The sequence below is a fragment of the Polyodon spathula genome, chromosome 2 (genome assembly GCF_017654505.1).
Source record: "Polyodon spathula isolate WHYD16114869_AA chromosome 2, ASM1765450v1, whole genome shotgun sequence".
Taxonomy (NCBI): Eukaryota; Metazoa; Chordata; class Actinopteri; order Acipenseriformes; family Polyodontidae; genus Polyodon; species Polyodon spathula.
The window spans coordinates 31,016,350-31,043,940 of NC_054535.1; the positions used below are offsets into that span (position 1 = coordinate 31,016,350).

At 37.8% G+C, this 27,591-nt stretch overlaps 1 protein-coding gene across 3 annotated transcripts in view; it reads left to right on the forward strand.

The window, feature by feature from the left end:
* The first annotated feature begins 4,123 nt into the window (after positions 1-4,123).
* LOC121295287 (folliculin-interacting protein 2-like) overlaps positions 4,124-27,591 on the forward strand; it is a 36,780-nt gene continuing 13,312 nt past the window's right edge. The window contains exons 1-9 of one of the 3 annotated variants that reach the window (XM_041219749.1): positions 4,124-4,366; positions 14,878-15,001; positions 21,336-21,473; positions 21,584-21,684; positions 21,799-21,870; positions 22,616-22,710; positions 22,808-22,894; positions 24,574-24,645; positions 25,086-25,218. In XM_041219749.1, the coding sequence (XP_041075683.1) occupies positions 4,179-4,366; positions 14,878-15,001; positions 21,336-21,473; positions 21,584-21,684; positions 21,799-21,870; positions 22,616-22,710; positions 22,808-22,894; positions 24,574-24,645; positions 25,086-25,218 (1,010 nt within the window). In that variant the 5' untranslated portion in view covers positions 4,124-4,178. Of the gene's footprint in view, positions 4,367-11,599; positions 11,728-14,877; positions 15,002-21,335; positions 21,474-21,583; positions 21,685-21,798; positions 21,871-22,615; positions 22,711-22,807; positions 22,895-24,573; positions 24,646-25,085; positions 25,219-27,591 lie in introns of those variants that run through there. The other 2 variants (XM_041219766.1, XM_041219758.1) reach the window with 2 other exon arrangements.

The window sequence follows — 27,591 nt, forward strand, 5'->3', positions numbered from 1 at the left end:
GTGCAATCCCATTAGAGAAAACAGACATTGTAAATACTGTATCATCAGGTTAGGACATGATAAATAAGGTAAGATAATGAAAACAAAGGCAGACTACCACAGAAATCAAATGTAAATAATAGTTTCAGAATCAATGCATACAGCAGAAGGGAGGAAACATCAGCTTGAAGAATCATAATAGGGTATTGTATACTATACCATTACCTGTTCAGAGTGGGGAGATGTACATATGGCTTATGTGGAGCAGGTTTGGTTGAGGAGAAATTACAGAATTTTGAATACATTGCAATACATATATAGAAAGAGACAATAACTATTTGACACAATAAGAAAAGGAAGAATTCAAGATTTAATTTAGTATGGAATATTAGCAATTAGAAAATAGATCTGTGATTTCCTTTGACCTGATTGGTCAATATGAGGTCCCTAATCTCTGATAAAGGATGTCAAATGTTTTATGAACACACTGTGAACAACTTACTAGACAAACAGCATGGTCAGCATTAACACATGTAGGCTACTAGATATTTTTTATTACTTTTTTTTTTCTTTTCACAAATGCATTTAAGGACTGAATGGTAACTTAGATACTGAGACTTACATACATAAACTTGCAATCAACTCTGAATTAAAACAATGAAAGGTTACCAGTACTTTTATTCTTTTACATATTTTACAAACAGTTCATAAACCATGTTCACTTTTGTGTATAAAGTACCCGAACTGAAGAACAGTTCTGTAAGTAGATTTATTTCAGTACAGAATTATTATTTAGGCTATTGGAAATACCCACAATGCAAAATTGTCCACCGCTGGGATAATGAAGCCTGAAGGCTACCAGACCACATATGGAGTTCTGTGCAAACCCCATTACTCATGGAATATCAAGGAAAAGGTTTCTATTTCATTAGCAACAAAAACTAGTGCTGCATAAAATCACAAAAAAAACAAAAAACAGTAACTTTTTTTTTTTTAACATATCCATTTTCTATTAGCAATACAACCCTCACAAGAGGGCTTTACCAACTGGAAGGCCCTCCTGTTTATATGAAATACCCTCACCTTTGGCACAAGGCAAGCCTTACCAGACAACATTTCCCTTTTCTTTGGGTTACATTGCTTAAATAATAAGGCATACAGTGCAATAGTTAATTTAATTTGAGAAACTGCTAAATGTAATTGGATATGATTGGGACAAAGTCATTCCACGCTAAGTGCAATAATAACATTATTTTTGCTTTCTAGGCTTTGGATGCCACACAATTCTCAACAGAAGTAAGAAGATGAAGGAGAAGTTTGATGTTTTCTACAAGGTTTATTACATTTAATGTGTATTACAGCTAATCTGTATGAATCTGTACAGTTTTAAAAAGGCTCAGAGGACTGTGTTGGCATCTACTGGACAACTTTGGTCCAATTTTTTCTTGTGCTCACCAATCCATAGCAGTGATGATTGATGTTTCATTTCAGCAACATGGTGCAGTGAATTAATTTTGAAATAACCACTTTGGACTTACAATATATATTTATTTTACATTTCTGTTTCCTAGGATATGTAGGTGGAACAAGGACTTTTTTTGTGATATATATATATATATATATATATATATATATATATATATATATATATATATATATATATATATATATAGTGCCTTGCAAAAGTATTCAGACCCTCTCACAGTTTTCACATTTTGTTGCTTTAAAGCTTGTAGTCATGACACTTTGAAGTAGGAATTAATATGTGTCATATACACAACCTACTCCACACATTCAAAGCAAAAACAAAAAGAAAGAAGTAAATAGATTATTAATCTGAAATAAAAACGGAAAAGTCATGATTGCATAAGTATTCAAACCCTTTGCTGTGGCAAACCTAAATTAATTCAGGTGTACAAAATGACCTGAACGAGCCACACAATTAGCTAAATGGTCTCTGTCTGTGTGCAATATTAGTGGTTTGCATAATTTCAGAATAAAAATGCCTGTCTCTGTGAGGTTCCTTCCACCATAGGAAGGGTCTCAATACTATTGCAAGGCACTGTATATATATATATATATATATATATATATATATATATATATATATATATATATATATATATATATATATATATCATATCAGCTCAGCCACTGACTCATTGTGTGACTCTGAGCAAGTCACTTAACCTCCTTGTGCTCTGTCTTTGGGGTGAGATGTTGTTGTAAGTGACTCTGCAGCTGATGCATAGTTCACACACCCTAGTCTTGTATCTTGTAAAGCACTTTGTGATGGTTGTCCACTATGAAAGGCACTATTAAATAAAGTGTGTGTGTGTGTGTGTGTGTGTGTGTGTGTGTGTGTGTGTGTGTGTGTGTGTATGTATATATATATATATATATATATATATATATATATATATATATATATATATATATATATATATATGTATAGTGTTTGTGGATCAGATGCATGAGACCAGAGCTGTTAAGAATTATGTTGCTGGTCATTCAAGCCATAGAGAACAGCACCATCTTGTGCCTTATGATCAGGATGCCTAGGATTAATACTTTGAATGGGTTTTTCTTTTCTTTTTGTTTTCTTTTACACATTTTCAATGAATCAGTTTTGTTTTTTTTGGTTGCTTTTGGACCCTTTTGTATATATGGCCATAATTCCTTTATTTATTTATTTATTTTGATCAAATTTGTTTGAATTTCTTTTTCCATGTTACCTACATGTTGAGTCAGATTTGAGATGGCCATGCTAAAATAGGCAGGAACTATAGTACAACAATGTAAGACAAGAAAGAGAAAGAGTGGAACAAGGACCAGACCAGGTCAGACCAGACCTGACCTGACCTGACCTGAGCAGAGAGAAGGAGCGGGCAGGAGGGAGAAGCAACAGTGGCAAAACAGCAATCTAAAGAGAAAAGGAGTGAGGTCGGGACAGTTACAGTGAGCAGCTGGGGGCCAGACCAAGGAAGGAAGGATGGCAGGTTGGGACTGCAATCAGTGACCAGTTCCTTGTGCTGTGGAGAACCATATCCCTTGCAGCTGCTGTTAAATAAATGGAGATAAGTCTTGTACAAGTTTAGCCTTTCTGTATTTTAAGAGGAGAATAATTTTTTATTCCCTTCTTGCCATTTGTGATTGTACTCTTTAGTGTTTGTTTTAAATTGTTTCATGGTGGCCACAGCTGATTGGTAATTGACAGGAAAGATGCCAGTGTATGGGTGGGACTGTTTCACGGTCAGATGAACTGTCCAAGGAAGCATGACTTGCAAACAGATATTTCTTCAATCTAAAGCAGCACCAAATATCACGTTTTAAATTTGAAATACGTTTGGTCAAACCTTTTTTTATTTTTTCAAAACTATGCATTTAAGACAGGTGTAAGGTTTGCATTGTGGGGAACTATTTTGTTAGCTTCGATTACTTTAACGTGAACACTACAGACTGGAGAAAGATGATGAAGTTGGACATTTTGTTACAAAGCTTGCTACAGAGGATTTATTTTCTCATTTTCAAAAATTTCCGGAAAAAAATCTAAATTTACTAAAGAAACTGATCAATATGAAACCAATATGACTGGTTACAGAACTCTCTAAAATTCCAGGCGCTGTATCTTTTAATGATCAAACAATCTTAGAGATATCCATTAACTACATTCTTCTTCATAGCCGCCTGTGCACTGGACCAGTGAGAAGACAAGCCATGCAGGTTACCTGGTTTATCTACATTCCCTAAAGATAGATGGAGGGACACATACTGGCACACCCACTGATAACATTTCAAAGGAAACCCAAGCTGACATTTATACTGCAAAAAAAAGCATGAAATACTATGTGTGTTAGCTCATGTTTGTAAAGGTGTTACTTTGTAAATACTGTGCTGCTGATAAGTAAAAGTCTTCACCATTTCATGTACAGCACAGCATGTACTTGAACTCCTTTTTTCTTTCTTTTTTGTTTCTATCTTGTAAGAGAGTCTGCAGACTTGTTCTATTGCAAAATGCATTTTTGTTGTTGTTGCTAAAGCACACACGTGACAGGGGCTTGCTCAGAGCAGAAATCCAATGGCAACCCTCTATACTGGGTGTGCTCGTGTATTCCATTTGCAGCCAATAGGGAGCATACTGGGTCTAATCTCTGTGAGGCTGGGTTTGTACTGTTGTCTCTGAACAGTGATTTTGTCATATGACTGATAACGATCCATGGAGTTCATCTACTGCAAGACTCCACTATGGCCACGCAGCAAAACCAAGGAAAACGACCTCAGTACCTTTAAAACGGTACACAATGGCTCCTACCCTACTACAGAAGCTTTTTAGTAAGAGGTCCAACGCATCTTCATCATCCACAGACTCGAAAGGACCAGATATTTGGTAAGTATCCTAAACGCTGCATAGTGTGCAAGAAAGATGTATACATTTTTGGTTCAGTTCAGACGAGTAGTGTCTCTTAGCTTGTAGTAAAGCGTGGTGTATGAAGACAAACAATAATGAATGGGGACGAGTGAGTTCGTGAATTTAATGCATCACATTTGCTTTGAAAATAAAATCATATATTATAATAATGATGGTGCAAATCGAGTGTGAGAAGATAACCGGTCGTTTTGTGTTATTTGTTGTTTGCAACAAAAGGCTGTTGAAACTGCTGTTTTTATTATTATTATTATTATTATTATTATTATTATTATTATTATTATTATTATTATTATTATTTTGCTGTTTTGTTTATTTATTTATTTAATCATTGATTTATTTTTAAAAATGAAACCGCGTTAATTTAATGTAGGCCTGCATTGTTTAGTATACGAACCAAAATATTTGGTTGTAAGGATTATGACCAGCACTACTGTATGTTCTTGTGTACTATACAGTACAGCAGGTGGGGTAGTAGTCCTTGCAATAGAGTTTGTTTACTATTAAGATGTGATTTACTATGGAACTATAAAATATGTCTGTTAAAACACAGAACATTTATATTTATTTATAACAATTAAAATCATTCTACATTAGTAAAATACGGTAGGGGAAGCATCAATTGCATGTAACTGTACATGTTCAATTTTGAGTGACAGTTTTTGTATCTAAGAGAAAGTTGTTTTGCGTTTTTAAATGCCACCTGTAGTAGTACTGTGTTTGTGTGTAGAATAACTGCTCTGTAACTAATGGATAAAATGTATATTAAATTGTCATGTTTTTGTGGTTTATTTTTCTATAAATAGCTGTTTATTAATGTGCTATTCCAAAAGGTTCTCACAACCAACCAAGATTCGATTGTACATGATGCATTTCAAATTCTGGGATAACATCCAATAAATCAAAACTTCTGCTGACTATTCGATCACAACCCATCTTTGCTCATAGCACAGACCTAAGTGTAAAAGATTCATATATCCTGATAACATTTTGATAAGCACATCTTTGTTAACATATTTGCTGTTTTAAACCCTAAGATATTAAAGCAGGAAGTTCCTCCTATGAAGATTCACTTGAATGCTTAATTATTTCAAAAAGCTTCTCTTCATAAGGCATCCTTATGGTGGGAGCTATGTCTAATTTCTCATGAGTCATGTGAGATGCCAATTACATATATTCAGTCTTATGGAAGCTCCTTGGGGGGAGAAAATCTAACATCATTCACTTTGACCTGAGACTGGGTTTGTGGAAGGATACATTCCTAAAGCTTGTAGATACTTAGTATGCAACTATTCTATGATTCTCTCGGATAAGTTCATGAATGTGTATCATAGAAGTAAAGTGAACCCACCGCATTTGCCAAAGGCTGATCTCAGTGACAACTTCATATTTGCTGTATTGAGGTACTGACTTTGTATTTGCAGTGTTACAGTATAGGACTGTATTCTAGAAGTGTTGTTAAATTACATTGGCTGCTGTGTTGCTGTGTTTTTCTTCAGCAAGTTGTATTAAAAGGTATTGAATTGTTTCAACAACCACATTGTTGTACTCCATGGCCATATCAATATCTCTTTTTCCGATATCAGTTTTACTTCATGTTTACAAATGACTATATTCAGCCAGAGAAGCCATTTACTAAAACTGGTACTTTACTAAAACCATCATAGTAGCAAGGCTATCAATCTGTGCAGTTGTGCTTGATTAAACCTGATTTATTGAATAATCAATTTATCATGAATATAAGCCCTAATCTGCCTATATTTGGGCCTGTGCTTATGTCTATGTGCTATGATTATGATTTTGAATCCTAATCTATGTTTATCATGTGACCACAGTATGCTTGAATTAAGTGCAGGCCTATCAGTAAACAAAAACACATTCCTTTGCTGTAAATGTCCATATTAATTGTGAAATGTGTTTGTTTTTGTTTGATAAAATGATGATTGAAAAGTTTATGTTCGTTTACATTCACTTACGCTAATTGCAACACTCCCTGTGGCTTGAACAATCCAGTAACTGTTCCTTTGGCAAGGTGACACGGCTGAGAGAATTTCTTTCCTCTGTCATCCTGTTTGGCGCTGTCCGTGTCAGTTTCTCAGCACACAGTACAACAGTTGCTCAGTAATGAGGTGCTAACAGGTGATTGAGCAATCTGTATGAGCGTTTACTAAGGTGCCTTTGTTTAAAAAAATAAAAAAATAAATAAAAATCTAAATTGATAGGTGTTTATTTTTTAGGAAAATAAGATGTGGGAGTAAGGAGGATGAGACTGTGGATAAGCAGCAGCCAGGACAGGCCAATGCTGGGCTCGCTGGTGGATCAGTACCTGTGGACAGCAGGGAGGGAGAGCAGGCTAGTGACTGGGGGAACAGCTGAGCTCCAGATACCGTGGACTCAGGAGGCAGGCATTGACGCTGTGTCGGGGGCCGGAAAGCCAAAACAGAATAGCGAGGCTATAGTGACAGTAATACAATGTAATTCTAAAAGTTGTGTGGGTGTGGGGAAAGCAAAGAATGTAGTGAGTGATAAAACTACTGACAATGAGACAGCAGACAGTCGTGGAACAGAGAGAGCAAATAGACACAGAGACTGTGGCTGGTGTATGTGGAGATGTGCAGATACAGGTAGAAGAGTTAAAGTCTGCAGAGGACAGTGAGGTTTTTAGATTGCTGGGGGAAAAAAAGGGCTAGTAAAACAGAGGACAGTGCTGTTACTAAAAGACCTTTCAGCTGATGGCAGCAGTGGCAATATGGAGCCTGGGAGTTCTGCGGAGCAGTGCAGTGCACAGGCTGTCAGTACAGTGACAGACAATCCCGCTGTAGTAAGTGATGATGAAAGCAGTCTTACCGACTCAGGAACTAGCACACCTAAAATACATATAGAGCAAAGTTCTGCCTCAGAGCTGTAGAAGAACTATTATCACTCTCCTCCCTAAAAAGGGAGATGTGTGTAATATCAAGAACTGGAGACCTGTGCCATTGCTCTGTACTGACTACAAAATGATTTTGGGTTTGGGACCGCTTTCTTAGAGAAGGTGCAGCTGCTGTATGGTGACGTTTCTGGTCTATTGAAAATCAATGGTGGCATAAGTGCCCCTATTCCTGTTCAGAGAGGTATTAAACATGGGTGTTCCATGTCTGGTATACTCAATGCTATAGCCATAGAGCCTCTTATAAATGAACTGAGGGTATTGACTGGACTGTCTATTCCTAAGTGTCCTGGTAAACCAGTGAAGATAATAGTCTATGCAGATGACATTGCTGCATTTATTGCTAACCAAACAGATTTACCTGCTGGACTGCAGTGGAGCAGAGGTGGGCTCATTTATTTGGGTTTTCATCTCAGGGGATGACAGCACTTTGCAGAGGAATTGGATGGGGGGGGTGGAAAAATTGAAAGGCAGGGTACAGCGGTAGAAATGGCTGCTCCCACAGATCTCCTACAGAGAGTACTTAAAAGTAATTAAAAACTTGGTGGCCTCTAGCTTGTGGCACAGATTAATCTACTTGGAACCCCCACAGTCATTAGTGAAACAGGTTCAGGCTGTGATGCTGGATTTTTTCTGGGATGGAGTGCATTGGATCAGACAGAATGTGCTGTACCTGGCACTGGCCGAGGGGGGGGCAAGGACTTCTAGACCTTTCTAGCAGGCTTTTAGGTTGCAGGCCCTGCAGAGGCTGCTGTACTATGCGGAGCACCTCCCGTGGAGGCAGTTTGCCTGTGTTTTCCTACAACTGGGAGGAAGGTTGGGTTTAGACGGGGATCTTTTTTTGCTGGAAATGGGCAAACTGGAGATGCCCGACTGCCAGACTACTACAAGAGCTTGCTGATAGCGTAGCAGTGGGTGCATGGTGAGCAGAGGGACAGGAAAAACATCAGCCTGGATTGGCTTTTAGAGGAGCCGTTAGTATCTGATACTTTCTTGACATGTGATATTGTCTTCTACCTTAATACATCTTTTAGTTAAGGCAGGTGTTGTAAAGCTTAGAGCCCTTTTAGATTTCAACCCTACAGCTGGGTGACTCCTCAGTGGTTAGTGTCTAGTCTGGGGATGCAGTCTGTTTGCACTTCTGAGGTCTTCCTTACCCAAGTGCGTGCTGTTCTGCCCAGCGAGGGGCTGGAGCTCCTGAGCCAACTGTTCAGGGAACAGAGAGCCCCGCACACAGATTCCTCTTTTTTCGATCACTGTTAGCGTCCCTAGCAGTCAGTCGGGATTCTGATGGACAGGGTCAATTATTGACTGTAGACGATCTGAGAGACCTTCTTCTGTGCACAGTAGAGAGGAAACGGCTGTATAGGTCTGTGTAAAGGGCAGTTGTCAGCAGCAGCTCAGGGAACTACCAGATGCTGGAGAGAGAGGCTGGGGGTGGCGGAACAGATAGTCCCAGCTTGGAGGACCCTGTATAAACCACCATTGCCAAGAAGATCAGGGGATCTACAGTGGAGGATCTTGCATACCATCATTAACTCCTTTTGTGAGCATCTTGCACCCTGGAGTGACAGACTCATGTCCCTTTTGCTCACAGAGGGAGACTGTTTACCATTGTTTTGTGTACTGCACCAGACTACATTTTTTGTTTGCTGCTCTGAAGGAATTGCTTGTTGGAAAGTATTTTTTTATTTTTGGAAAAAATAAAGTATGCAGTTCAGTTGGTGAATTTTTGTTTTTGGACAAGCCAAGCTAGCAATTTCAAAGAGCAAAAAATAAATAAATAAATTAACGACGTTTTTAAATTCTGATCCTTTTGTCATTTTTATAATGTTTGTTTTAACACGGGTTAGAATGGATTTTTATTTCTGTAAGGCAATGCATAACCTAGAAAGGTTTGAACAAACCTGATGTATACAAGCCAGAGTGGGGAATGAAACTGAGGATTAATACAGTAACGGTATAGCGTTAGAAAGTGGTACGCATACCAAAACTTGACCAGTGTAATGTCAGAAAGTAGTACATTTAATGTGCTGTCTTTGTGTAATGTCACAGAGGTACATTTGCCATAAATTATACATAATTTCTGGAAACAGCCAATCGATTTCTCTAAAAATAAAAAATAATTCGTGACAACACAAAATGAGAAGTAAAAAAATGTACAAGACCCAATGTATTGCATATGATAAATATTCGCATACTATTTTCTTAATGGTGGAAATATGATAAATTACATTAAAAATAATTTAAGACTGGAAAATATGATAAATTCAATTTAAAAAGAAGTAAAAGACCAAAAACCGCATAACATACTTGATTTGAATGAGCACTTTCCTGCTTTCTTAGCAGAAGTTGTTTAGGGATGCACAGTGTGCTGCATACCACTTTTTAACACGTACCTAAAAATCACACTACAACGGCAAGAAATTATAGTTAGTTTCACCTCTGACTATAGCATCTACTTTGACTTCAATTTGGGTAAATTCTGCCAATCTGATTTAGATGTTTCCGGAATTGTACTGTATATATACTGTGTTCTTAAATAGTACATTTAGTATTGTTTTTGTTATTTGTTTTGCAAAACAGAAACGTTATGTTTCACTTTCATTTAATTTGCACTTTTATTAAGTCTAATACGATGATGCATTTATTTTGATTTCAGATGAAGTATTTTTTTTCTCTTTTACACATATGTAAGCATGCATCACAAAAGCATTGTGCAGAATACATCTGAAAATCTAATGCTACTTCAAACTGTTGGCATCATTCATTGTTAGTATTTTTCCATTGTTAGAAAAAAAGGTGTTTTTGTAATTATTTTCAATTTTTTATGTTGCTATTCTTTGTACGATATATGGAGATTTTGGTGTCCTGTATTCTTCCTGTGTCTTGTAATATATCTTATTAGCAGGGTGTGTAACAAAATATATTATTTGAATGCCTTTTTTGTATTCCACACTGATTTTGAAGTTTAATAAAGTGTTCATTAAAGTGATTCACGTTTGTATTGAGCAAATCATTCAGGATTAATTTGCAAAAGAAGACTCCCACCAGTAAGCCAGGAACACCGTGTTTTGGTGAGACAGATGGCTAATGGTGTTACTCATACTTTTGGATGTCATTGCTTGTCATAAAAGCAGGGCTTGTGACTGTTGCACCACCTGTTAATTGCTTCACGTTTCACCCTTTTCTGTCTTCTGCTCATGTCACACATATCAGCTTTCATTCTTACAACTCTGCTGGGGTTTGCTGGGTTGTGTCTGCTGCAGCTCTCAACTTGTTTTGCAAAATTACTCAACCAGCGCAAGATGTGTCGATTATAAGTAGTGACCAAGTAATTGAGTATTGAGAGGTAAATGTCTGCTTTTTATGTGATATGTACTAAAACATTGTGAACGTTCCAGCTGATGAACACCAGTTGAATGGAATTCAGCAGAACTAACTGTTCTATTGTATTTAGAAAATTGCTCAAGAACAGTAGCTTATATCATATTTCACTTCACACTAGGTTTCAGACCCTCAATTAAATAGATTATTAATCCACGTGCATTAACATGTGCAGGTGAGAGGTTAACATACAGCCGCGTTTGTTTTCACTTTGGGACTGCTACTGTGCCAAATTTTAAATCAGTACAATACAAGTTTAAGAAACCAAATGGACACCATTGCTACATTAAATGAGTGCTAAGTATTTGGAGTATATTACTTATGTTTTCTCGGTCTTGAATCTAATTATTTTCTTTGGATGACAGCTACTGTAGTCACGTGTTACCAAGGAATTAAAAAAATCCAGTTCCTGCTCTGAAAAACTGCTGAGGTCTGCAAGGTTGTAAAGAGGTATCAGATGACGCCTGCTCACATGACAGTCATAAATGTTGGGCATTGTGCCTAGTGTCTGACCAACCATTTTTTTCTAAAAGGAAATACGTGATTATTTTCTGCTGATGTGGAAGGAAACACCCTGTGATACATAAGAAGCAGTAAAATATGCACCATAATGAGTCTCTGCTAAACTTTAATGAAAAGTAAGCAGCTGGCTTTGATTTGCTCCTTCATTGTACTGAGTTTCAAGACTTGGCAGTGAAATGCTCTATATGGTCTTAAAGATCCTTTGCCAGTGGTTCGCTCTTCCTCACCAGTGTACCATTTCTTGGCATGCTAGTCATACAGTAAACAGTCACCTGACAGCATGTGACAGTTAGGCCTATGGTAGCTGTGAGTTGCACAATAGTCCACAAAAGAAAAATGTAGATGTAGAACAGTTTCAGTTTTGGAAACCAACATTTTTCTAAACAGTCTTCAGAGACCTTCCTGCAATTACCATGAAAATCAAAGTGAGTCAAAAAGCAAGAGAATCAAGTGTGGTGCCACTGTTGGGAAATCCCAGAGACAGGTACAGTGCAAAGAGGCTCTGAAGGCTCTGAATTCTTCTTTCAATTTGTAATATTGTTTAACTGGACATCGCAACTAACAGTTGGAAGTATTATTTTATTTTGGTACCATTTTTTATTTTTATGTTACTTTTAACTTTTTTAATATGTGAGTCACACAGTTTCACTTTTACTGTGCTTAAAAATAAGAGGTAATACCAGTCAAGTATGCAAACATTTTGGTTTGTAGTATGTCCCAATTGTTGGAGGGTAGTGTACAATGTCAGGAAATGTTGTGAGTCGGTGCTTAATGTACCTTTTTAAAAACCTTTTTGTCCTGCAGTGCAGTGTTCTTTGGACCTACAAACAAGCTTTTTGTTCATAATGCTTTATTGACCTGCATTTGGCTTTGGCGCATTGTGTTTTGCAAGTTAACACTTTACCTAATAAACTTATGTGTTTGTTTTAATACATCGTTTTGTAATCTTGGTAAACTACAGTTTCAAAAATTAATACTCTACTAACCAAAACATGAAGTTAAATTTACCACATAATAGCCATCCATCATTCAATTTCTTTTGTAACAGTGTTGAGACAGCAACATCTTGTGTAAAAATATGCTTTACTGCAATAGTAGTACAGTACATTTAGCAAATTAAAAATTTGTACCAGTGAAGTTTCTAATTTATTTTGAATTCTGTGACAAAAAAATACCTGCACAGTCAGGGACAGCAGATGTACAGAAAGATGTAATGGAATCATTGTATATACTGCTTTATATGCTGAAATTTAAACATTGAACACAATATCAAAATGCCATTATTTTGTGAATGTAAAACCAAGCTTTTTACAAAGCTATTTACAGGCAACTCGGGTGTTTTGCATAAAGTTATTTACCAGTTTTGTAAATTTAATTGTGATTTCCCCCCAACCCCCCCACCAAAAATATATTCCAAATTACATTTTTGTGCAAATACGTTTATAAATCTGACACTTCGTTTACTTTTGAAAATTGAGGACAGTTGCTTTTTGAAATATAACTAAAGAAAGTGCAAGTTGTCTGTGCCACAAAATCCTATTGTAACTTACAGAAGAATAACTTACACTGTGGTTTGTAAAGAGGAACCAAGAAACCATACTTTCAGATGTGCAGTGACCTGAATCATTGGTCACATATTACTGTATTGCAACATGCTTTATAATGTCTCAGAATTTAGTTCATCATGTGCAACATTTCACCAGCCTCTGATCTAAGACTGAGTAATTTACTTGGAAATAAGACTTCTTATTACAGTTTTGTTTCATAGACCACAGTCAAACACTTCCGGCAAAAGTCACTGAAACAGAAAAGCTGTTGTTTCATACATACAAAGCATAAAAAGAAATGCATCAAAAACCAAAACATAATCAATAATGTAACAAATTGTACGTAAAAATTATGTATTTGTCAATGTATCCCCGTTTAACTATGTACACTATTCAGTACTGTGCTCTACACTTTCATGCTTTTAAACACATTTACAAATTGTTTTTAAATGCAAAGAGGTTTTTTTAAATGTATGAGTTCTCATTTCAAATGTTAACTTTTATCATCATTTCCTGAAAACACTGCAGTTGAAAACCCTTGTTGATATGCCAGATTTCTAGTCTGGTTTAGTCTTGGTTCTTTCTATGATCGTTTCAAAACGTTCGTGAGGAAACAGGAGCAGAGATTTTGGGATCAGCTGAGTGGTCTCTCAATGAGCAGCTTCATGATTCCCTGGTGGCCTGTACTACCAGCTCATAAACAGGAACAGGGCCAGCGGGCCAACCAGCAGATTCTTAATGTCAAGAATATAAAGGGAGGGTTGTCAGGCTTTTCAAAAAGCAATCGCTGTGCTCTCTGAGGCATTGTTTCTTGTTACTGGTAGCTCACAGCTGGAATGACTGTCAGAGCTAAATAATGTATATTAAAGGAGAGATTCTATAAGTTGAAGACATGAGCTTTCACAGATGTGTCGGTCCTCTCCTTGAACCAGCATGTTGTCTCCGACAGGATGATGAGATTGCACCTACTCAGGGATCTAATACTAAACTGTGTACTGCACTGGGAAGAAATGCATTCCAAAGGGCAAAGATGCTGTGTCTCGTGTTTCAGCAGGATAAGTGTATCTCGGTGTGCACAGTAGATGCTGTGTGGTTCAGCTGTCTCTTGCATGTTACAGTAGATGTACAACTATTGGCCTGCCTTCTGAACACCGCCCCAGACAATGCAGCTTAGAGGTGCAGCCAGATCAGCTAGAGCCTGCTATACCAGGTCATCTGACAGTCTTGTGCTTTAGGATGGGCTCCAAACTGGGATACATTAATTATACTGTAGCTGCGGCAGAGCAATCAAAGGCAGGTTGCCTGGAGATTAACTCTTTGAAAGGAGGGACTTGTGGAGCATGATGGAGCACAGGTACAGTAGATAAGTCAAGTGTAGAGGATAAATCCACAGGTATATTCAATATTGTATGCTGATTGTACATTTTGCAGTTGTTACCATAGCATTCAAGCTTGAGCTGGAATGTGTGAGGGCACATTACACAGCCCCACTGAAGCATTTTTTTTAATTTATTTTTTGTACTGTATGTCATAGCAGTATATAGACGTTTGTTCCACAATATTTCACAATATAGTATACTATGATTGTAATAATGTAGTGTTGAATTAGTGTACATTTATTAACACATTTTTGGTATACTTGTGTTCAGAGAATTATAGTATACAATAATAGTTTGACGTGTATAATTGTTCAATAGCTTGGGTTGGCAGGCTATCTGAAAGAGCACCAGAAGAATTTAAGAAAATACTCTATTTGTGTTTTTGTGGACTGGGGCTATTTCAGGTACTGTATAAAGGTTAACTCAAGTAGGCCTCAGTGGTCATGCACAGTAAGGTGAGGGTTAGAGGTTTTTGTTTTGGTGTGTTATTTTTTGTTGACAGTAGTTACAGTTTAACTAGAGTATCCTAGATGGTAACTATAGAAAGCTGCTCAGCTTCAGACATCTGTGTTTGTTTTCCCACAATAAAAAGTGTTATTTGTTTATGCATTTATTTTATGAAAGGCAGCTGCGTTGGTGCAGTATCTTACTGTAGTGTCTTTTTTCAATAGATTTTATTTAAACTTTTGTTTTTATTCACACAAACAGCTGGGCATCTTCTGAATTGGACCTGACCCAGATCCGGCTGATCGTGTATCAGGATTGTGAGCGCAGAGGCAGACAGGTGCTGTTCGACTCAAAAGCGGTCTGCAAAATCGATGAATCAGCGCAGGTACTTTTTTCACAACTGATTACTTTGCAAATCTGTTTAACATGTGCAGTTACTTTTGTATAATGTAACATGATAACCAGGAAATAATGAAATGGGCTTTAATTATGTACCAATTATGTGCAATAGTGGATAGTCAACCACTGTTGTTTGTCCAATTCATATATTTAAAGAAGGTTTTTTGAGGCTCCCGAGTGACGCATCCAGTAAAGGCGCTCCGTGCAGATGTGCCCTATAGTCTGGAGATCGCAAGTTTGAATCCAGGTTATATCACTGCCGACCGTGACCGGGAGTTCCTAGGGGGTGGTGCACAACTGGCCCAGCGCCGCCCTGGGGGAGGGGGAGGGGGATGGGGAGGAGGTCAGCCAGGGTGTCCTCGGCTCACTAGAGCTGGGTTGTCCTCCGATGCTGTAGCTTTTGGTGACTGCATGGTTAATCTGCAGTGTGTAAAGATGAAGGCGGCTGACGGCACACTTTTCGAAGGACAGCGCGTGTTCATCTTCACCCCTCCCGAGTCAGTGAGGGGTGGTATCGGTGAGCTGAGTCTAAAAATAATTGGACATGACTAAATTGGGGAGAATTGGGGATATTTATTTTTATTTTATATATAAAAAAAAAAAAAAAAAAATTAAGTCATGTTTGATATTCAACTTGTAGACGGATGTTAAACCAGTGTTCTAGACTTTTGTGAACAGGAATAAGTAACTACAGCCTAGAACAGTTTCTTAAATATCACATTTATTTAATTAATTAAAACGGAATTTGAAAAAAAAAGAATCCTTGCAAAATAGTGGACCAATGAACTGATGAAAATTGAAACTTTATTACCTCCTCTGAGCAGTGAGGTAACGTATGGAAACACCAGTGCCCGTCATCGCTGTCATATAATACTATATGTTGTTGCTTTGTTCACAATAGCATGTGTCTTATCCTAGAATTTAAATGGTTCTGTACATTTCTTTGAGTTCAATATCCCCTATCTGTTCATCATTTGTTTTGTATACTGTAGGTATAAAAGATGCTTTGAATTAATCACCATCGTTGTTGCCTAGTCACTGGTCACCTAATCGAAAACATATGATTCTGAGAGAGGTTTTATCATATTATGTGGCAAAAATACTGTATATGTGTTGATATTGCCTTATTAAAAAATGCCTAAATGCAGTGTAGAGAGTCCTAGTGAACTGCAAAATATCACATGCTTTATAATCCTATCTAAGGATCTCATGACAAGTCTGACTGATCAGCTGCTAGTCCCAATAAATAGGTCAGAGTGTTTAACACCAGCATGTTTGAACTGTCCACTCATTTGCTGCCTGTGGATTCCTGTACTGTACATAAAGCTGCCTTGTTTGCAGAGCTAAATAACTTATTTAGGTCATTCCAGAACCAGGTCAATCAGCTCTGTGAATTATGGACACCCTTATTTTGCAACATGTTAAGATGTGTTAAATACCATCTTTCTATTTAGATATGCAGGATTAGACCAACAATTAATAACAATATGTAACACAGTTTTTGTTCCTGGGTAGTAAGTGTTATTTCCTAATTGCTTATGCCTCAGAAGTATAGAAAATGGCTATTATTATTCCCCACAAACTTTGCTTTTGTGACCAGGACAGTGATATTTTGAAATTTACCTATTTCCAATGAGAAAACGGGAGAATTTGTGTCTTTTCGTTCACATAAAATCAGAAAAAAACAACATATGAATCCAAATTAACATGTATTTATACTAAAGTAATACAAAAATGACTACAAAAGATTTAGAAGTGAGTAGTTTTTTGAGATTTACGATTATACTGTAAATCACTTTCACGAATCAGCCCCCAAATGTAGTCTCCCATCATGTTCTTGTTATACTGTCCTTGGTAGCGGCGTTCAAAGATCAGTATATCCTGGTGGAAGCGCTTGCCTTGCTCCTCCGAGTACGCTCCCATGTTCTCCTTGAATTTATCAATATGAGCATCAAGGATGTGAACTTTGAGGGACATCCTACAGCCCATTGTGTCATAGTTCTACACCAGAGTCTCAACCAGCTCCACATAGTTTTCGGCCTTGTGATTGCCCAGGAAGCCCCGAACCACTGCGACAAAGCTGTTCCAAGCCGCTTTCTCCTTACTAGTGAGCTTCTTGGGGAATTCATTGCACTCCAGGATCTTCTTTATCTGTGGTCCGACGAAGACACCGGCTTTGACCTTTGCCTCAGACAGCTTAGGGAAGAAGTCTTGAAGGTACTTGAAGGCTGCCGACTCCTTATCTAGAGCTCTGACAAATTGTTTCATAAGGCCCAATTTGATGTGCAGTGGTGGCATCAGCACCTTCCGGGGGTCCACCAGTGGCTCCCACTTGATGTTGTTCCTCCCCACAGAGAACTCGGTCCGCTGTGGCCAGTCCCGCCTGTGGTAGTGCGCCTTGGTGTCCCTGCTGTCCCAAAGGCAAAGATAGCAGGGAAACTTGGTAAAACCGCCTTGGAGACCCATCAGGAATGCCACCATTTTGAAGTCTCCTATGACCTCCCAGCCGTACTCATCATACTTCAAGGCGTCCAGCAAGGTCTTGATGCTGTTGTAATCCTCTTTGAGGTGCACCGAGTGAGCCAGGGGAAGAGACGGGTACTTGTTACCATTATGGAGCAGCACGGCTTTGAGGCTCCTGGATGAGCTGTCAATGAAGAGGCGCCACTCATTCTGGTTACAGGCGATTCCGATTGCCTCGAACAGACTGGTCACATTGTGGCAGAAGCAGAGCCCATCTTGATGGGTGAAGAAGCTGGAAAAAGGTTGGTGACGCTTCCTCTGATCTGCGACTTGCACACTTTCATCCAACAAGTTCCACTGCTTGAGCCTAGACGTCAAAAGCTCGGCATTGGACTTGGTGAGACCAAGATCTCTAATCAAGTCGTTGAGGTCTTTTTGGTTGGGGTAGTATGGGTTTCTCTCCTCAGCTCCACCTCTGAAATTGTCATCTGGATCTACAATGTCTTCCTCGCTCTCTGACTTGCTGCTCTCTTCTAAAGACGGCTGCTCTCTCTCCGGAGGAGTGGGTACGGGGAGCTCATGGCAGTGTGGCACTGGGGCGATGGATGAAGGAAGGTCCGGATACGTGATAGCAGGTGCATTTTTGCCAGTCCGACGTTTGGAAGGGTCCACCATGCAGAAGTAGCAGTTGCTTGAGTGGTCAGTGGGTTCCCGCCAAATTCTTGGGATAGTGAACTTCATGGCTCTCTTTTCCCCCTCTGTACCATCCTACAAAAATACATTTATTTCACCCATGACTAATGTGTAAGAGATTCTCGCAACATTTTTCATATATGATATATTTTTTCAATAACATTGAAAATTGTAAAACATTTTAAAATTAAAAACTTTTACAATTTTAAAAATTAACAAATTTTATAACATAAAATTCCGAGCAACAATTGTCCATCTTACCTTCTAGAGTTTTTTTGCAGTGCTCGCAGGTGAAATGAGGTGCCCAGGGTTTGTCTTGATCCCCGACAGGCATGCCAAAATATGCCTTGTAGGCCTCACACACCTTAGCAGGTGCTTCCACGGAGTACTTTTTCGCTCTTGTCTTGATAAATTGGCCGCAGACATAGCAAAATGCGTCTGCCGGATGCTTGCAGCCTCTTGATGCCATCTCAGAAAAATCCAGATATGTATCCACTTAGGCAGCTGGAACTAAACTGAACTGGTGGGCTTAAGGCCCCTGTATTTATACTACTATTTATATTACTGGAAAGTTCTAGAAAGTTCTAGAAGTTACTCAGCACTGAATCTATCTGGAATGTTCTGGAAAATGGGTACATTTCAAAATATTACTGTCCTGGTCACAAAAGCAAAGTTTGTGGGGAATAATAGCCATTTTCTATACTTTTGAGGCATAAGCAATTAGGAAATAACACTTACTACCCAGGAATCAAAAAAAAAATAAATAATTGTTGCACGGTGTAATTTAAAAAAAACAAAACAACATGAACACTTTTGATAGGGTTTGGGCCCGGTGTTACACTGATTTGGTCAATACGGTGACTGTGTATATATGACAGCATTATATTTGTATTTAAGACCAACAAATAATTGAAAACCAGACTTGAGATCACTTCTTCAGGTGAAAATCTGTAGTTATGGAGAAATCCTTGCGCAATATCATCATTACTTCTCAACTGGTTAAAAAGTGTTTGCTCACCTGGTTATATGTTCTATATACAATTGCAGGCCCCTTCTAGAACAGTGCACGTACTTCATGGCTCCAGTCTTGTGGTCAATAACTTGAAAAAAGGCACATGACTGCAGTTGTTCCTACATTTAGTATGCTCTAACAGTCATGCTACGTAACTTATGTTTATCTAAAAGTCCTAAACAGGAAAGCTAGGAAAACACTGCTTCAGCAGACTACAACTCGTTGATAAACTGTAAACTGTAAGCTGTAAATGACACTGTCCTTTTGTCCTTCCTGGTTATGGGTTATGTGATTACATTTGAAGCACTTAAGATTCCCTGAAGCTTTGAATTACATTGCATGAATTCAATTGTTAAATTCAGAAACATTTACAGTTAGTTTTGTTTGCAAACTGCACTAAAGCGGTCTGATTCTCTAAAAAAAAAAAAAATTGACAGTTAAAAATGACAGTTACATTGAAAAATTGTTAAGCTGACAGGATGTTTGAATATTTGAAAATGCAACTAGATCTGTTTAAAAAAAGGCAAGCATGAATTTGGAATTTTGTTTTTCACATTATTTAGTATCAGCTAGCCTTGTATCCATAGCAGTATGCTTTCAGGTGCATCTGTTACTAGAGGTGACCACTTTTAAACGTTACTTATAATTGTATGACTGCAATGCATCCTCTGTAATAATTATCCACATAAACTTAAAATTGTAATTGGGTAATGCAGTGATACTTCCAGGAGTGTGCAATTTTTGAAAAAAAAAATTCTTGTCCAAAGGACAAAAAGCTAGAAAAATCTACTTGCCTCCCTCCCCATCGCACAAAACACGGACAAAAAAGTAGAATATGACTTGTAGGAGTTAGATTTTATTAAACAGTGATTTTTTTTTTTTTTCATGGAATCAAATAAAGAAAATGTAATTCAGTCCAAACACAGTTGCCAAAACTGAGCCCATCAGATTTTTGTGCATGACACATGGCAGAACAGAAAACAATTAAACTAAAAAGGTTGTAAAGAAAAATGAATTGGAGTACATTTTAAAACATATTTTTACATTAAAACTAGGTAATCCTAGAGTATATTTCATCAGAGTGAAAATGTTATTCTCTTAGTAATCTTCAGATCCTCAGCTGTTTACAAAGGTGTACTACAGTGTACTTTCGGTGATGTCCTGATACACAAGCCGAAAGTCATGTTATACTAACCAGGTAGAATGGGTTAAAGAATTGGTTTCTAAACTGCTGCCCAGAAGAACGGAGGTGACACTTGTTTTGTTTTATGCAATATGTTTTCCTATATAGCAATTGGATAAAGATAAATCATTTTGTTTTGTGGGTGTTTTGCCGTCGGTCTAACTGCGACATAAGTTATGCGAGACTGAGGGTACTCTGTGGGGAGTCGAGTCAGAATTCGGAGAAGATAACAGTTTAGTAAGAGTGCAGTGCTATGGAGTAAAAAATAGTAGTCAATCTATAGCATTACTAACCTACTGCCAACCACCTGATTTGTAAGTAGCTTTTAAAGAAAAGAACACATTGCTAAACTGTTACATATAAAATAGTTTAAAGGTTTTTGTAATTTTTGTTATGTTAAATGTTCTTCCTCGAGCTTTCGGTCAAACTGTAGACAAAGGCAATGCAGTAGTATTGTTGTATTTATTTAAATATGTTTTTTACTGTGTGTGACTGTTTGTGAATTAAAAGGATATGTGTATTTGTGTGCTCTGTATATATATTTTGCTTTGAGGTTTAGAGTTATGCATAAAATAAAAAAAAAGATATATATATATAAAGATATATATATATATATTATATAAATATAATATATATATATATAATATATATATATATATGAGTAGGCACCTTCCGCATATCGTGGAAGGCGTCAACTGAATGGCACCTTCCGCAGTTGACTTTTTAGGACCTTACATGCTTTTCTAGCAACAGAACGTTGTGACAGTGACAGAAGAAGAAAAAAGTCCGACAAGCAAGGTATAACAGTAAAACTTGTTGTCCTTCTCACAAATCTTGTTGTCCCGGGCATCGGGCGATATGAATTTCACATCCCTGCTCTTCATATAACGTTTACAGTATCAATACTTGAAATAAAATAGAGAATTAGTACCCTTTTCTGTTTTTCTTTCTTTTTTCTCCTTTATATAGAAGAATGCAGAAGATGTTCATGCCAAAACATATGCCAAGTGCTGCCAGACCAACAGGAGTGAAGCCTGCACCATCAGTTCCCAGAATGCCCCATTGGTTGGTAAATCCAATGAAAAAGAACAACTGCCGAGATACCAGGTAAAAGTCCTGTTTATTTTAATAAAATTACTTCTCTGCCTTGATTTTGTGTTTGTTTTGTCTGTTTATTTTCAACCATTCTGAAATAGTTTGTTTTAATTTGAATACAGTATACAAGGCCTGCTTCTGATGTCAACATGCTTGGTGAAATGATGTTTGGATCAGTTGCTATGAGCTACAAAGGTTCCACATTAAAAATCCACTATATACGGTAAGTTGCACTATAAAACTAATATATCTTAATATAAACTATCTTTTTGTTTTACACACAGTATTTCAGCCATGTTTTGACTTTGACTAAATTTGATTTCTGTTGTTATTTTAGCTCCCCTCCTCAGCTGATGATCAGTAAAGTCTTTTCTGCTAGAGTGGGCAGTGCCAGTGGAAGTAGAAACACGTAAGAGAGGCATTTTCTTACAGCTTTGCGAGATGTTAAATTGTTTCATTTCCAAATTTTCTTTCCTCGATATGCTATTTTTAATGGCCCTACCATAAATGTGGTTATTTGGGGAGTGGCTGTAAAACAGAAGCAGGTTCTTATCACCTGTAACAATAATATAATGGAGACACACTTAAGTCGCACTTCGCTTTTTAAAGTGACTAGAAGCAACTTTAAGCTGTAACAAATATATGGGAAGTAGTTCAAAAGGGTGTTTTGTTTTTTGGGTTTCAGAACAGTTATGCGTGTTATTGAAGAGATCAGCGGCCAGGATTTTGATGTTAAATTGGTTGTTCCTCCCTTAAAGCTGTGTAAACTCCTGTGTGACTTATTCATGCTACCATGGTGATCAGTTCAGTACAGATTTACCAGTGACCTGGCATCTGGTCATTTTAATAATATACCTAAAAAAGGAAGTTCTGAAACGCGGAACTTGGTGTAGTGCTAGTGCAAGCTTCAGGCCCTGTACTGTTTGACTGATACATTTTATGTAACCTGCTTTTAGAAATTAATTATGATCTCTGTGTGTCACCCTGTAGGGGTTCCCAAGGTTGATTTCAATAAAGCCATTGCATTTGATCACAAAGGCTGCGTTTAGCTGATTTACTGTACTAGCCTTTAGGAACCATAGATGTATTGGGCTGTGCAAGTACAGATGAATAAATAATCAGTGCAACACTTCATTATCTGTTTGTTTATTCAGGTTGCAAGATAGCTTGGAATACATCAACCAGGAATCCAGTGTCGGAAAGTCATGCCCAAATCAGACCGGTGTGGGTGTCTTCCGCAGCAGCATAGGTAAGAAAGAAATTGTTCTTTGTTGACGCGTTAGGTATTTGATTTTAACTTCCTTGTGGATTGCATGTGTTCTTGATGTTTCCTGTGCCTCTTTCAGGTCTTTTGCAGCTTTACAACAACAAACTGCCTGGAGCTCCTGACCCAGCTCCATTCCGCTTCATTCGGAGCGCTTCTTTCTTTGCAGGTTTGTGTGGAATGCTGAGCCCAGTGTGACCCACACAATACACATAGTGTCACTCCTAATCATAGCATGAACACCTTCAGCAATCACTGAAGTCAGAGGGCTGCAGGCACTTGCAGTGTACAGACACACATTACCTTGGCAAAAAAATAAAGATTTGATTAGATAAACAATTCAAAGTTAATTCCCACCTGCGTATTTTTCAATATTTTAATCTAAAAAAGTGTATCAAAAACCATTCGAATAAATATGTTTCAGTAAGCCGAACAGCAAATACAGCCTTATCAAAGCAGCATAGTTATTGATAGTCATCATGAAACAGTAACTGCCATCTCACAATCACTGTTGAAGTGTAGCTATTTACACTACTGTACAGGGTTCACTTCCTTACAACATTTATTTGTCCTTGTCTCAATTAAATTGACATTTGTTATGCTCGCAAACAAATATTTGTTTGTGCCCTCAGAAACTGCTGTGCTAAGATACTCTTTTATTGCCTGTGTTTTGCAAATTTTTTTGGTTGAAGAAACACAAAGTGCTATTTATTAGAAACAGTCATGTGCACCCTCTGATTTCTCAGGTCTTGATTGATATAGACTGTAGCTGCTGGTGTTTGGTTTTCAAATCCTGTCTTTTTTTTCCTTTTTGGTTCAATGGTATTTCCTTGATGTTTTATATTGCAAGCTCCTAACCCATGTTGTTTATGTCACACAGACTTAACCCATCTAGAAAAATACTGCATGGAACCTTGTTGTCTTATAGCAGTGCTGTCTAGTCTGCAAACAGATATGGAAAATGTATAAAGCTTCAAACAGATACTGTATGGAAAAGCATTCAGCTTCAAATCTAAAGAAGTGTGTGATGTTTGTAATGGTTTATATTGAAATATTTGATTTAAAAAAAAAATAAAAAAGTTAGACTATATTTCTTTAAAGTCTGTGCTAAGGTGATTCCACTCATTTCACTAACTAACTGAGAAAATTGCATGATTGCTAGGATAAGCATGTTTACAAGCTTGTGGGGTGAATTTTTTTTTAAATTTTTTTTTACAGTAGTTGGTGTGCTAACACTTCGTTCTGATTTCTATAAAATACAACCCAGTTCATCTCCTGTCTTGTAGATTGTCAGTTCAGGATAAGGGTCTATAAGTGCAGTAAGTGTCTAAGAATAATATGTGTCTGGAGGAGTGTTTTGGACTTGAAAATTAGAATTAAGTTCAGAGGGAAAAAAAGTTAACAAAGCCTTTTTTTGCATGGTAAGTGTGTTCAGAAAATGATATACAGTGCTAGGACCATTCAGGGAAAAAAGGAAACAGTTTGACAATAATTACACAGTGAAAGCTTTGACACCATGCCAGAATTGCCTTGCAGTGAATCTGTATCCAGCTTTCAAGGATGGAGAACTTGACCACAATTTCATCACAATGAAAAGCTCCATGATAGTTTGTGTCAGTAACTTTGTTCCCACTTTCTTTAGAATCAAATTAACTTACTAGATAACAAGCACTTTGCCAATGCCTTCGTGGTATGAAAATGTATTATCACACTTATCCTGAATGACCATATTATATCTTTCCACAAATTAATACCTACCAACTGTAAGTGCAGCAATGTTAAACAGTGTGGAACAACTCCTAGTCATAAGAGATTAACTTTCATTTGCAAATACTATATCGTCCTCAGCTCACAGCACACCTGTTGACATGCCAAGCCGGGGGCAAAATGAAGACAGAGACAGTGGTATTGCTCGATCAGGTAATGGTATTTAAGTTTATTTTAGCAGAAATGTGCCCAATCAGAAAGACCTGGAGTCATCCATTTTCTAGGGTGTTGTATAATTGTGCCAATAAGGCCTGTCATAAATTTATGCTAAACATTAAAGTTGTACAGAATCATTGTTAACCTCTGCCCACTGAAACAGAGTGAATTTAAAATGTTATCCCAGTCAGATGATTTATTGAGGTATTTTTGCCACTCATTGGGGCGAAGGTTGATATTTGGTAGTGTGATTTGGTTGAATTTAATTTCAGTTCTGAGATTTGAGTCACCTCAACTCTGATAGGGAAGTTGATCTGCATTGTTTCAGTTAGACTTGTGTGGTTATATTAAGTAACGTAATGTGATAATCTTGTCTCTTTCGGCAGGTTACATACCTTAAGGAATAACTAACTGTGTCACCAACTCTTGTACCACAGCATCCCTGAGCAGCCTTCTTGTTACCCCATTCCCATCGCCAAACAACTACTCCAGCAGCTGTGCTAGCAGTTACCAACGGCGCTGGCTGCGTAGTCAGACCACCAGCCTCGAGAATGGGCCTGTGCCACGGGGGTAAGTACCGTCCAGTCTATGCAGAGTCTTTTCAGGGATGAAAGAGTTTTGTAGGCAATATATAATATTATTTATGTATTACCTACAACCTCGCTACTCTCATGCCACCCCTCTGCTTCACACCCTCCACTGGCTACCTCTCTGCTTGCATTCAATTAAATACCCTTGATCTTGGCCCTGCTCTCTTCACCACACTGCCACTCTGTGGCAAAGTGGTTTGTAGTGCTCCGGTGTATAGGTGAGTTGAGGTGCTCCAACAAAGGACAAACACAAAGTCTACCGGTCAGGTTTCTTTTAATGCCCTTTTTAAACCGGGTTTCAAATAATAAAGCTGGCTCTACCCAGCAATGGGTATTGCCAGTGAAAACTGGACCCAAAATAATAAAGCTGGTTCTACCCAGCAATGGGTATTACCAGCTACAAAACAAAGGGGTTACAGTCCCGAAATAATAAACACAAAAACACGTTTCCAAACTGGGTGCTCTGGTGCAGGTGCGGTGCTCTGAGTGCTGGTGCTCGTGCGCGTTCAGGTCCGGGCTTCTTGCTGCAGCTCCAGCTTCGTATCAGCTGTCTGGCAAAACAAACACAATACTCCTCAATGAACCCACACTTCATTCAAGATTCCGTCCTTGTCTCCTCCCATTAACCACAACAAAGGAGCCGATTACGGCGTCACGTCCCCCTAAAGTACCCTAAGCCCCGCCCCCTCCGATAGCTAGTTCAATCACGTCTCCTCCAATTCATGACTGAAACTTCGCTCACCGTACTAGGGCGATGACTCCAGGTACCGTAACGCCGCCCTCTTCCTGAATGGCCGGCTCCCGACTGTCCCCAGGATGAACTGCCCAACCATTCAGTGGGAAGCCCGCAGCTCCTGTTGTACAGTGCCCTCACTGGTCGAGAGGGAGATTTTTGATTCGGATTCATTCGCTCTCCGTCACACACTCCTACCTCCAATCCCTCTTGCCACCCTACACCCCCTCTCGCCTCTCTGCTCCTCCTCTACTAGCTCCAGCTACTGGAGAACATCAGGACTGCTCTGTCTCTCACTGCCTTCCGCCGCCTCCCAGACCCATGTGTTTAGATTTCCCTGACCTCAGCACCTCGTTACTGGATCCTCAGCTATACACTATCCTGTCACTATTTCACTACTATTATGTCATTGTTAATATAACGGTGTAATCCTAATGTGCTGCATCTTTGTTCATGTTGTATTTTAGTGGTATTATTTTCACTTACTGTAAACTATATTTAGGGCTTCTGTTCGGTTTTTATTAATTTCATTTTTCGGTGCTTATTTTTATCTATTTTTTAGTTTTATGGAAATCTTTTTTTTTTGGAGCTTTCGCTTTTTATAAACTGTATGAAGTTGTTGTTTTCGGTTACTTTCTAAAATTCTTGGGCGTTTTTCTTCTGTCACAATATTTATAGTAACTCGAAGGTACAAGTGAACTTCCACACTTCACTTGTACCTTCTTTCCTTTGCTGTCTTCCACAACAAAATCCTTATGATCACGGGCATATTCTTCTGGGTTTTTTTTGTGTTTAGGCATTTTTTTACAATTCTCCACAATTTGCAATTCTGTTTTAAATTCCATGAGCATGTAAATATCGAACTGTAATATAGCTTTAAATCTCTCAAGCAAGAACAATGCTCTGTTTCTAATTGTAGTCTTGTTTGAAATCTCGTGAGTGTGTTACACTCCTCCAGTAGAAATGTAGGAATTTGCTGCCACTAAGTTGGGGGTAGGTTTAAAGTTTTTTTTTTTTTTTTTTTTTTTTTTTTTTTTTTTGGTAGGTTATTTTATTATTATTTTTTTCATGGGGAAAGGGGTCAGGTTAGCGTGAATTGAGTAACCATTTGCAGTAGGGGTGCACCGATTTTTATTTTTATTTTTTTTAATTCTTGGCTGATTGATTATCTGCCCGTATTGGTTGATACTGATTCAATATTGATAATAGATAGTGCAGGTAAGCTATTGTAACTACGAGAACAAGACATAGGATCTATATTTAAACTGTTTTATAATTATAGATTTTAAATGAACAGATATCATTTACTTGTTGTATTTATGACAAAAATGAACAGGTATTGTTTACTTGTTGCATTTACTTCGTAAAATTAATACAGATAACTTGTATTTTGCAACACTCACACAAATATCATTTTACATTTGTATGAGTAAAAACACTTCTGTAGAAAAAAAATATTGTGACTTTCAGCCACTTGTTGTCAAACCTTGTGTATTATAACTTCTACATATACTATACAGTAGGAAGAAGAGAAAGCCTATGCAATGTCAACTTCAGCAGCTTATCTTAAACTTCTAACTTAAGCATACACTGCTTTAAAATGCAGCAGAACTTAAATTG